Here is a 13834-nt window from a genome sequence, read left to right as displayed (position 1 = left end):
AATATTTATGGAAATCAATAAAAACTACTTTATTAAAGCCTGAGGTGTAGAAAGTCCTCAACTGAAGTAGTACGTATATTTCAGGGCTCCATAATTTAAGATATAAATATACTGTGAAAGTCCACAGAGAAAGAAAAATGGTTAGGGATTAGAAAACATGGTATATTTTGAAAGACTGAAAAGAAGCACATTTAGCAATCTAGAAAAAGCAGATCAGTAAGATCAGACTGAACAAATTTATTTTGTCTAGAGTAGGGATGGCAGAGCAGAGACATTACAAATCTTCAGGCATATGCAATATGGTCATAGCAACAAAGGGAATAATCTACTATTTGTACCTGATGTAGCAAGGAAAAAAAAAAAAGTAGTAGACCAAATATTACCAAAGCAAATTAGAACAAAGTGCTTCTTGTAACTGTTAAGAGCATCTGTATCCTGCTTATGAGGGATTTACAATGTCCTTCAGAATTTTTAAGGACAGAAGACCAACTCGAAGGGGACTCAGATACAAATCCCTTGGTCCTTTACTCCAAATAATTTGTTGTAGATTGAGTAACACCTTTAGATGAAGTCTTAAGACTTCTTAAGCTTTTTACCATCAAATTATGCCTTTGCACAGGTGCAACAAAGATATGAGCCACATAGATACTAACTACAACCAAGTAATACTTAGTATCTGATACTTTTCTACATGTATCACTTCCTTTGTTTCTCGAGAAGTATCTCAGGATAAACCTTTCTTTTTTGAAAACATTTCTGGAATATCCCTGTACAGATCATTAAAAGTAGGTTTGCAAATAAATCAGCATCCAAAATTTCCTAAGTCTAATTTTCTATATACACCTACCTCATAACTTTTTGTTTATTTGTTTGTTTATTTCTTCACTGAAAGGGTTGTGAGGCATTGGAACAGGCTGCCCAGGGAAGTGGTGGAGTCACCATCCTTGGAAGTCTTCAAAAGACGTTTAGATGTAGAGCTTAGGGATATGGTTTAGTGGAGGGCTGTTAGCGTTAGGTTGGAGGTTGGACTCGATGACCTTGAGGTCTCTTCCAACCTAGAAAATTCTGTGATTTTTTGTTATACAGAGCATTATAAGGAAGTGGGTATGAAGATACTATATTTATATAACTAATTTGTTAATGGGCTGTTTTCTGCCTCAACCATTTCTACTATATTATTCAATGCCCAATCTCTTTCTGCTGCTAGTGGAAACGGAAGAGCATTAATTTTGCTGCATTACTGTATTAGGAGGGCATTGATTCCCCTCAGTGCTTGGAAAAGTATTTCGATGGCAGGCTACCAAATGAATGCATCTTAAGTCTCCACCAAGTTTCAGATTCCAAATCCTCTTCCATTAGTTAAAAAAAAAATGTTGTTGAATTGCTGGACACCAATGAAAGTGAAAGAATAATGGAGATGTAGGTAAATGTGAGATTAATTTTATGAGGAGTCTTGTTTCTCATCTTTGAAGAGCTATGCCCATACAGATAGAGAAAGGTGGTTTTGATGCATACAGATGCCTGTCTTATCACAAACCTCAGCAATATGGAAAAAAATAATACTCAGATTTATCCTTATACTACTAAAAGTTGTAACATTTACTAAGCAATAAACCACTCCTATTAGATCATGTCAAATAAATAATAATAATAATATATAAAAAAAAGCATTAGTCAAGACAAGGGAAAAAAGACAGAAAATATAACATCACTAATTATGTCTTCAGACTTGTTTCTTGATAATAAAATAATGATGTATGTGACAGTTAGCACATTGCAATTTAGATCCAATTCAAACACCACTTAATTTGCTAAAAATAATCACAATATTTTCTCATTACTCCCAAAATAATTCCATTCTCCCACAAATATTTCCCTGATGATCAGAAGAATCACTTTGAGCCTTCTGAAAATCCTCAATTACTTTTAAAGGTTTACTAGCTTGTAAAGGTTTAGCCATATTTTTGAATGAAACTGACAATAACAGCTGAACTGTATGCTAAGCCTAATTCTCATCTTCAGCATAAACTAATCAAACCAGAAGTGGTCACCAAAAGGAACAGTTCCATGCTCCACCTTATCCCTGTTGCACATTTTACCTTCTCCCTTGTTTCGGTTTTAATACCCAATTGGTATCCACAGAAATGTATCAGACCAGGAAAAAAAAAAAAAAAAAAAAAAAAGAGATGGAAAAGAAATCCAGGGTGGAGGGGAAAGGTTTACTAATAAGTACTGGTTCAATTTGAGAAAAGCATTTTTCTACATATCAGTAGCAATTGCTAGTGCCAGTAACAGTAAGTAAACTGTAATACACAGTTGAGTGTTGGAAAAAAAGGAAAGAACGTATCTAGCAAAGGCTGTCTAATATGCCTGTATATCTCTACCTTTTTTGGTCATGCTAAGCAGTTTCAGTCTCTTGGGGAATGCAGGAAACACTCCACTTAGATTCTGGACCTCACAATCTAGATGCACAAATTATATTAGTATTGGGCAGGCACAAGAGAATGAATTTCACAGAATCACAGGATGTTTGAGGTAGGAAGAGACCTCTGGAGGTCATTTAGTCGAACATCTCAGCCCAAGATGGGCCACCTAGAGCAGGATGCCCAGGACCATGGCCAAACAGTGTTTGAATGTCTCCAGTGAGGGACACTCCAAATATTTATTTTTAGAGTTGTTGTTATTTTACTGTTATTTTATTTATACATATACATGTATGTACGTGTACGCATAGGTATAAAAAATGACAAGTTCTGTTGTGTGCATATAAATCCTGTTTTAGGCACCTGAGCATTGCTTTGGGCCTGATTCGTCCTTTTCTCTAGTGGTCCCACACATGGAGCTGTAAATTAATTGAAAACTCCTAGTCAAGCATCATAAGGATCTCCAGTTCATGTTTCAAACTGCTGTGTACAACAATACAAGACTAAAAAAGGGATGCCCAACAAATATAAGATAAAACAGGAATTTTAAGTAAAAGAAACTGTCACTCTGCATGATGTAGAAAAAGGTATGATATGCCAACTCAGGACAAAAAATCTACTAATTCAATAGGACAATCGTGTTGTACTGCTAAATACACACTTCCAGATGACTTAAGAAGATAAGCAATATTAGGCAGATATGCATACAACAACTAAAAATACACAGGTCACTCAAAGCAACATAAGATGACTACATTTTTCTTAAAAAAATGCTGAAAACTGATAACAAAACACAAGAATTAATAAGAGAGTTTTATACAATTCTACCACTTTTTATTTTTAAATCAATACTTGTATTTTTACTTTTACAGAGGACCGTAACTCTTAAACACACAAAAATATTCAGGCATTCATGTACTTTTCAATAAAAGATACTCATTTACTTGCTTGTTTATAAATATTCAAGACTCACTTTGCTGTTCCAACATTTTGCATCTTCCTGGATTTCTGCTTTTTGCTTCACTAACTCCTCAAGGTGTTTTTCATCCTTTATAATCTTCTCCTCTGTTTCTTTTAACTTCATACAGTATTCGGTCCAAATAAATTCAGAATGCTTTAACTCATTCCTAATAGAAATACACAGAAAGTGAATCCATCTATTTGGAAATTTTCCAAGGTAGTCCCTCTCTATAAAGGAAAATGTAAAGCAGATCTGAATTAGTAAAGATTTATTTTGATTCTCTACTACGTTTCTTGAACAGGTATGCATGAGAGAATTTCAAAATATCTACCCTGGCAGGTTCACACAATTTCAGTCAGAAATCAAAACTAATCAGGCTACCAGTTCACTTGTACTTGAAACCGTTTGCCAACACTGAAACTTCTAATTACCTCTAAACAGGTATCAGTGTAGTTGAGCAAAAGACTTTCCATCATACCTCAACATATTTATTAAACAAAATGGGAGTCAATTTCTTTTTCTACTAGAGACTAAATATAATTTAGAGTTATTTTCACTTAATCATATTACTTCACTGTCATTTTGTGGATAATTGTCATTTTTGAAGAAATTTTTTTTCTGTAACCAGTATTGTAACCAGTATCTTTGGTGCCACCATGCAAGTAAAATGCCAGTTCTTCATGCAAAAAGGAACTTGCATACCGTAAACAAGGTCAAAGGAGGGGATAAAGACCTTAATTTAGCTCTGAATAGCAGATTTCTCAGCACACACTGCATTTATCACAAGGAAAGGTACTCATAATTATAGAAAGAGGTAGTAGTAACTACAACAATAGTCAGGACAACACTCCCAGGAGACACTGTTAGGCCTCTTTATAGGCTGTGCGCAGGTCTTTTGCTACAGCTGTGTAAGAGAATGGATTTGGTGAAAGGCAAAAGAAATAGAGGGATGTCAGGTTAAAATTTTACAATGATTGCTGATGTTTTTCCACTATTTTTGTTTCAGCAGGTAGAAAAGAGTCTCTCCCATGCTCCCCAGAGAACTAACTCAGCCAATAACATGATTAAAGCAAGCACACCTTAAATGGCAAAATAAATCCACCACAGCAGAACTAAGGCCAACAGTAGCTGTATTTTACAAACATCTACTGCATTACAACCCCACAAAAAACCTTGAACAAGTGTTGCATACCTAAACATAGTAAAAAATAAATAAATAAATAAAACAGTATGACAAAAAGACTTCAGTCAGTAATTCAAGAGCCATTCCTACAAGATTACTTGATAGACACTTCCTTTATTTGCTTCCAAGGTATCTATCCAGTGATAAAGACTTACTCTGCAAAATCACATTCCAAAGGTCACAGAATATATATCATGAGCACGAAACCAACAATTCAAACACATCTACTCTCTCAGGTCCCACCAGTCATGATAGACATATAAATGACACTTGGAATTATTCTGATAACAGACATTTAACAGACATAGACTGTAATTTTCTTCTCATACTGCCTATCAGCCACAACTTTTCTGAGTACAATCCCATGGAAAAATACACTATTATCAGCCACAGTGAATATGTGCAAAAATAACAGACTGTGCTGTGTGATGTATCCCAGCCTCAGTATTTCAAGTTTCATCATTCATCATTCTCTCACTTATGGTATTGAACATAAAGAAAAAGGCACCAACTGAAGAGCAGTCTTTCAAGACTATGCCATCAGAAATTTGTCTTTCTCACACCTATACTATTCTAATCCTCCTTAGGCAGCAACTGAAGGGTCTGCTTCTTCTGGAATGTAAGCTATTCTTTAATTAATTCTGGCTTTCTGGTTTTAATTACAAGTCTAGCAAATGGATGGGAAAAAATACAGTAGACAAAAAAATTAATTTCCTCAGTGAAGGGTAGAAAAAAATATTCTTGACTTTTTCTTGTAAATGCTGATATTCCTAAAATCACTGCTATCACAAACAGGACAGGTTGTAAGATGCACAACAGTCTTCATCGTTGCCATGTTTTACAAATACAAAATCCCTTAACTAGGTGAAACAAAAAACATACATGGTGTATTTCTACCAACATGATGAAGTTGAGGTATTAGTTACCTATTGCCATTACCATAGGGATTTCACTTCATTATGATTGTTTCAAATGGACAGAGAATTTTTTTTTTTTCTGTAAAGCAATGTTAATGCTCCTCAGAACAAAGGCTTGTGACAAGAAAACTGAAAAGTGACAATTCACCAGTAACTACCTGATGATTGATGATCTAGACTAACACCACAATTTCTTTCCATTAACATGAAACAAACTCAAAGTCTTGATTTCCACGAAGAGTACCAAAACAAAACTTGAAAACTGCCCACACTGTCCTAAAACTACTAAATAAGCCAGCAGCTGTGATGCAGTGAGAGAATTCCAAAGAGAACTGAACAAAGTCCTGCATAAAAGACTATTAAAGATTAAAGTAGTTCTAACACAAGCTACAGAATTCTAATACTGATGAATAAAATGCAGAAGTAAAATTAAATGATCAATTTTCATTAAAAGAATAGGTCAATAACATGGTATCTCAACATCCCATATCTGCTGCTTTGGTATATTTACTAATGATCTGAAAGGGTAAGGTGTAGTGAAAGTAAAAGTCTGCATGTAACATGATTGAGGATAGGCAGGGCCAAAAGAGCTATGAAGCTTAAAAAAAAAAATCAAGATAAACTAAACTGGGGAGAACAACAGCATGTAGCATTTAGTGTCTGTACTCAAAAGAAGTATAAGACTGGAGAGGCTGAACAATCGTTACACCTCAAAATTCTAAATTAATTATTTCAAATTAAGAAAGACATGCACACATTTCCATAAACACTCTGAAGCTCTCCTCAACATTTAACAAATATAAAGAAGCTAAGGGATTAGATTAGGAAATGGGATGAAAACATTAGAATAAAAAATGAAAGCAAGACATCCCTGTTAAAGTCATTGGTATGGCTTCATTTGGAATACTGTTTGCATTAGCTTTTAACCCATTTCTGAAAAGCATATCACAGAAATGAAAGACTCAGAAGACACCCTGGAGAGGTCTGAAATCACACTGAAAATAGAGAAAGTTTCTTTAGAAAAGAGATAGGAATAAGGAACAAAACAAAAATCCAAAGTAATGGAGGATATATATATATATATATATATATATACACATGTATATATATATATATATAAATATATGATGGAAAGTGAAGTCAAATATTTGTAGCATTGTTTGCTCTGATATTGTATAATAAAATCATGTTCGGCAGTGGATCACTATAACCACTGCTAACAATTCTTGCCAGCAGCTGGTAACTTAGACAAGAACATTGACAGAACATTAAATAGGCAAGTGAAACACTAAAAAGATTTGCAGTGAATCTGAATACATAGTAATAAATCACACTATATTTTTAGTAATACCTCTTACCCAGGATCTGACTTTTCCCATAATCAATATGAGGTTGCAATGAACTTTACCAGTTGCAGAATGAGGGCCAATGCTGCCAGATTTCTCTCAACTGGAACCCACGGAGAAGCTAATAAGCATGTGATCAGAACATCTCTCTATATTTAAGCTAAAATTAAATTCCAAATACTGTGAAGACATTGCAAAGCTTGCATTCACAGCCTCATACCCATCAAAAATAAGTATTGACTCCTACCCTTCACACACTTCTTCCTTTGTACACACGTAGTGACTTTTAACTGGAGAATCACATGATGATTTCCAGAAGTTACGCCAGTTTTGACGGGTATTGATATTACAGAAATCTTGTCTCAGGATTTGTATATTAAAATAATTGGGATTTAGCTATATTTCTGAATATGATTTTAATTTTCATATATTCTTTCCAGATTTTCTATTATTCTTGCAATTCTAGATTGCAATACACTAGATTGCAATCTAGATTGATTCTAGATTGCAAAAACTAGACTCTGGAATGAAAAACATTAAGCTTTAGTTAATTAAACATAAACATGTGTGAATCCCTTTATTCTGATCAGAAATAACATTTTATTAGCATAAAATAATAATATAAAGGTGAAAAGAATGTAGCGTCAAAATTATCCTGAACTCAAGTAAAGTAAGAGCTTTACTGTGAGAAATTCATAGTAAAGGTCAGAATCAAAAAAGAAAAGAAAAGAAAAAAAAGAAAAGAAAAGAAAAGAAAAGAAAAGAAAAGAAAAGAAAAGAAAAGAAAAGAAAAGAAAAGAAAAGAAAAGAAAAGAAAAGAAAAGAAAAGAAAAGAAAAGAAAAGAAAAGAAAAAAACGCTGACAAAAGAAGCAAGTGAGACAAAGAGACTTATTCTAGCATTGAATAGCTAAACTATTAATCTTAAAGAAAAATACATTTTTATCCTACTCTGACTAGACCTTACTGATGTCACACAGTTTATATCTCATTACAAGTACACAAACACTTTGTGAGTGTTACAATTGGAATTTCTTGAGTAGCAATGTCATTCTGGGAAATACATGTGACTTGGGATTCCTTCTGCTCCTATATTGAAGTATAAACATATGACAGGAAGAGCTATGATCTTTCTTTGATTCTGATGTAGTTCGGGAAAATGACCGAGAGATCCACAGTGATACGGTATATCTCTAAAAGAAACAGAATGATTGCATCTAAATAACCTTTCTTTCTCAGAATGTGTCAGTAAGGCCTCTGTTCCAGCTGACTGGCAAGCTCAGATTTCCCTGAATAGCAGACATCAAAAACACCAGTCATATTAGGCAACTTAATGATTTCCTGAGGTTGATCTCTTCCCCAAAATACACTGTGAGACTGCTCTGTTTTGCAAAAGTTGGTGTTTCAGCTGCAGGCTTAAAGACTTGCAAAATTCTAAGGCAGGCAATAAGTACTCCTTTTACAGGCCCGACAGAGGCATTTCAAGTTCCTGAACACCAATTATTTTTTGAAATTAAATTGCTGAAATGTTAGAATGCACAGATATTCTTGGTCCTGACTCTTAAGTGATTAAAAGAACCAACCAGCAACCAGCAGCGGGTGTCCCTATAGTTCTACTTGATAAATCAGGGGTTAGTAATCTGACCAGAGGTGAGAGTGAAGAGACTGCAACATACGTCATTTTACAGAAGCTACCTTGCAAACCAATTAAATTATATTAACGTTGTTTGTTTGTGGGATAAAAAAAAAAAAAAAAAAAAAAAAAAAAGATAATGTATTTTGATAAGGTAAAAAGTACTTCTTGTCTAGAATTGTTTTATTTAACATGCAAATTCAAAATTAGCTATGGTACTATGACACTTCAGTAAGAGATGCTGTTCAATGCAAGTAATTTGTGTAGTCAATAAGAATTATAGCAAAAAAATCCTGTGAAAGGGAATAAAAATTCATAATTAATTAAAATAAGGCAAAAATATATACTTCAGGAGCTTCATGGAACCTTACATTTGTGTATATTTGTGGACACCATCCCTTCCCTATTTTGCTAATATAAACTAAGACAAAGCAAACACATATTTTATGTTTGATTCTATTAACTTTAATTTTACAAAAATAAAAATTTAAAATGTTTTCTACATGCAAACTCTCTATAGTTTCATTGTTACTACTAAAAACTAACACAAGCATGTAACACGATTTGACTATTTGAATAGCTCTTACTTGTATTGACTTAGTAGCATCCCAGAATATTTAATTTTCTCATACAAAGATTTTATCTTCTTTTTCCCTTCTTCATCAATTCTCTTCATTGTCTTTTGGATTTCCATGAGCTCAGAATGAACATCGCTATATATTTTTGATGCCTAAGCAACAAAATTAAGTAAGTTTTCCGAAAGATGTTATATAAAAATCCTATATAATATTTAAAAAAATCTAGATTTGTCTGATTCTTTGCAATCTTAAAACTGAAGTTTGAATTTGAAGCAGTATTTTGTGATGCCATAACAATGAATTTTGCATGCTCTGCAAAGACAACAGAATGTGTATTGTAAAACTTCATGACATCAAGAAGTGTTATCAAGAGGCCTTTCGCTCTGTAGCAAAATTTACAAGTTATTGTGAAAAGGTGGCTACTTCCATGGGAAGATAGTGACCTCTGGAGCAGAAAGAAAGAAAGAAAGCTGAAAGAAGCTATAGAAGTTTCACTGCCAGAATCATTAGTTAAGTATATCCTAGAGGATGTACAAGCCCTGCAGTCACCTGTGTAAAAGAGGGGCTTGAGACAATGCAGACAATGAACAACTTTTTCACTAGTATAAACAGCAGTGCTCCTATCAACTTTGAGCTATGCACAAGCCTATTGTCTCGGCTTTTGAAAATATTACAAATGTCAAAAAATGACATGATATAAAATCTTTATTACAATCTAGCACTTACCTGCTCAAACTAGTTATCTGGATTTTAAAAACTAGAGCTTCAAAAGTAAATTTTTTTTTTAAATTGCAATGAAAATTCAGTATTAAGCAATTAGTATTTTGTATTAGTATTTAGTATTAATATTTAGTATTAAGCAATAGCAATTAGTATTTTGAAAATATATCAGTATATATCAGCTAGTATTTTGAAAATATATCAATATATCAGAACTACCAGCCATTTTAAATGTCAGAATGATGTGTAAGTTTTGGTGTACAGATTTTTTTTTCCAAAATATAGAAATAAGGAATTTTCAAGCTGTAATTCTCACACTGTCTCATGATCATGTCCTGCTGATATTTAACAAAGAAAAAGGAAATGAATCAGAAGGACTTTATAACAATTATCATATTATTTATATGATGTAATATGCAATTAACTCTTTTTAATTTTAGAAGCATATTTACATGCTTTTTGACTCCTCAAAATGTGAATTAAAGAAATAATAATATAGATCACGAATTTTTATTAAGAATCACCCACAAGCATAATACATTTTTAATGTAAATATAGAATCTTGAAATAGATTCATCTCTAGGTTTGCAAATAAAGCAACAATTAAACATATATCAAAAGTAATTAGTATTAAAATCTAAACTTGAGTTAACACAGTATCTCTCATTTTCAGACACCAATTTTAAACTACCTACAACATTGCTAAACTTTGATTATTCAGTCTGAAATTAAGTTAATTTGGCATTTATTGTCAACAAATAAGATATGGTTATCAATATTGTTATCAATAAATACTGCCAATAAATAAATTAGGGGAAAAAAAAAAAAAAAAAAAAAGACAACAACACTTGAAAAGAATTAAATTTTAGTTTGTTTTACAACTTCTAACACCTATACATTCTGGAAAAAAAAAAAAAAAAATTAACCTCTGACTGTGAGAAACCTGAAAAGAATTTATGCAGACATCAGATATATGACATTTATCTTTCTTTCAAAAAAAAATCCACATGGACTCAACTTACAAAGTTAGAATTACATTACACGTATGCTTGTGAAGCATTTAAAGGCCAACAGCATTATCCTCCCTGGATTCTGTTTGCACTGAGTACCTGTATGTAATGGCCTGTATGTACAGGCACACAATTCTCAGCCTTTGTGTACAAAATTTACAACAGACTAGTAATGCCAAAATACTGCTGTTCTCTAAAAGGATATACACTTATCTAGTGGAAAGGTCCTAATAGAAATGTCTTTGCATGATTTGTATTCACCTTTTCATAAGCTAGTAATACATCCTTCACAGCTTCACCTTCCAGATTTAGCTTTTCTTCCAGCAGAGGGCTGTGTTTCTTCATGAAGTCTATATCCTCCTGAATCTTTCTGTTGACTGTTTCTATCTTAAGTATTTGGGTTTCTACCTGTCGCAGCTGACAGCTTTTACAATCAAAATGCCATCGTAGCTCCAAGGTGTCTTGAGCACACATTTCGTATTCTGTTAAAAAGATAATTAGCATAACAAAATCTGTATCTGAGGGAAACCATGAATACTTAGTGAGATTAGGAAATATGTTGTTATAACAACAAGTACAAGACTTGCAAAATTTTGCTGTAAAATACTTTAAAGGCCAACAGAGGACATCGCTTACAAAAGACATCACCAAATACTGCGTTAACAGTAGAACTGTTTAGAAACTCATACTTAATAATTTAACTACATCATTCAAGCAAATTGTCAAAGTGAGAGGTGTTTTTGTGTTTATGAAGGAAACTAAAACACCTGGCATCAACTTATATCCTGAGGGAGATATTACCACACAAAAACAGCTGTACAGAACTTCTCTGTCACCAACAATGGACATACATTGATGCAGAAGAACAGGACGAGTATATATCCTAGATAACCTTAATATGCCAACTGTTTTCAGTTCAGGGACACTTCCTGAATTAAGGTGGCTTCAGAAAAGCTAGACTAAAGATACACATTTGAAGCCATCAGATAGATCATGTTCATGTTGCCACACAGAATTGTGTCAGTCTTAATTCACTTCATTGCATTTACTTTTCCTACTCCGGCATAAATTTCCTAAGGGTCTTTACAAGAAAATTTGTAACTAGATCCTTGGTTGCTGAATGACAGCATATATTTTATCTTGCTCAGAAAAAAAGGCTTATTACAGACTGTGTCATAACAGTCCTGCAGCAGTTCATGTTCTACACAGAGAAAAAGTATTGGCATGAATCTAAGGAAAATAAAGTAAGATATTCAGATAAGAAAAAATATATATATTCAGAAAATATCTCAGAAGGAGTAAACTGCTCCAAATCTGAGAGAGAGCATACATTTCACAGAGAAAAACAGCTTGCAAGCTCTGAGAAGTAGCTGTGGAATATCCAGTGTAATCCCTTAACATTGGATAAAATTTGCTGTGTTAACAAGACATAAATCACAAATTTAGAAATTTATTATTTCATTGCCACTAAAAGTTAAAGGGACTTTGTATGAATAAGTGTTTTTTCTGTGTCATACAAAGTGATGCCTAACAGTAAGATGAATAAAATGTGTATTACACTGGATTTTTGTTATATTTCAGAGAAGGTCAGTTCTGAAGATGGGTTATGTCACTGCAATTAGTTGAATGTGTTACAGTACAAAAAGGCAGCAGGAGCTAGCAATAATGGAAATCAAAGGAAGTCTGAAGAAATAACAGGATTCTGTGCCTACTCTGAATGGGTCATGCAAACTCTTAATTAAGAATCTCCTGGGTTTGTAATACTTAGATTAGGGATAATTATAACATCCCTGAGGGTCTTTTCCCTTTATCGTCAATGCTGTTTTAACATAATTTTTGTCTTATAGATAATAGTGTGAAATATTAGAATCCTGAAAATGACAAATTTACTCCAAGGACAAAACATCGTACTACCATAGTCTACTCATAAATCAAGGGGGAGAGTTGGTTAATCTTCACAGACAAACTTCATGCTGTTTTGTGCTTTTTTGTTTGTTTTAATAGATATGGTGTATCATTATATATATGAACATAATGAACATATATATTATCATAATGAACACAATGTGTTCAGTATATTCTACTATTCCAAACTTTTGATTTTTTTTTTATATTTACAGATAATGTTAAACAGCAAAGTAAGAGTAATAGATCTGTAGAGTATCACACACATATACATATATATGTATATATATATATACTGCTTTTTGCATCACTGCAATTGACTTGTAACATCTCTGCAGTTCAAATCCTGAAATACTGTGCTAGAGAATGAAGCTCTATCATTGACCTTATCTTCTTGAAGCTTTTTTTGCTTCTATAATTTTGACCTTTCAATTGCCACAGGATTTTCTCCTGCAAGCAGTTTCTAACCTCCCCATGAATGAATTTTAATTCTGGTTCTTTATTCAATCTCTTCTTTTGTTTTCAGGATGTTATAAATCGCCCTTTAGAGGCAACTGATTAAAAAAGAAAAAGAAAAAAAAAAAAATCTCTGCAAACTGGTAAAACCTTAACATGTTTCTTGTTTCCAATTAGAGTTAGTTATTGGCTAAAATAAATAAATAAATAAGAAAATAAATATAAAACAAAAAATTATTCTCACGTATTTTCAGGGATCTATCTGTCCAATTTCACGTTTTGTCTTTCTAGGGAAAAAAAAAAAAAAAAAAAGTATATGTTTGGGACTAAACAAGTACTGGCTTGCATTCATTATGCACTCATTTTCATGCAGTGTTTATCCATCAATAAACACAGTTTTGAAAGACTCTTGCTCCATAACCATACCCTGGATTGTGAGGGAGGTATTTGTCAAAATCTTAGGAGGATGTGCACCAGAGTATGTGCCTTAGTACTGACTATGATTTCACATCCAGGAACCTACTATTACAAATTATGCCACTTCTTTTCCTCTCCATCTTCATATCTCTTGTGGCACCTGATACCATTCTGAAAATGATGGGAAGATTGTAGAGAAACCACTGCTATGCTTTTCAAATTAGTGTCTGGGAATATTAACAGGTGTCCCACCACCTCTAATTTTAGTGCAGCAGCACAGTAACAAA

The 13834-nt window shown here is 33.1% G+C and overlaps 1 protein-coding gene across 1 annotated transcript in view; it reads right to left on the bottom strand.

The window, feature by feature from the left end:
- The window catches only part of CCDC178 (coiled-coil domain containing 178), a 110054-nt gene that overhangs the window by 80634 nt on the left and 15586 nt on the right, over nt 1-13834 (bottom strand). Inside the window, exons 7-9 of the mRNA XM_032181127.1 lie at nt 11031-11251; nt 9049-9191; nt 3397-3550 (exon numbers count right to left, since the gene is read on the bottom strand). Of these exons, the coding sequence (XP_032037018.1) occupies nt 3397-3550; nt 9049-9191; nt 11031-11251 (518 nt within the window). The remainder of the gene's footprint in view (nt 1-3396; nt 3551-9048; nt 9192-11030; nt 11252-13834) is intronic.

Source organism: Aythya fuligula, chromosome 2 (assembly GCF_009819795.1).
Source record: "Aythya fuligula isolate bAytFul2 chromosome 2, bAytFul2.pri, whole genome shotgun sequence".
Lineage (NCBI taxonomy): Eukaryota > Metazoa > Chordata > Aves > Anseriformes > Anatidae > Aythya > Aythya fuligula.
This window is presented reverse-complemented; position numbering and strand designations above follow the sequence as displayed.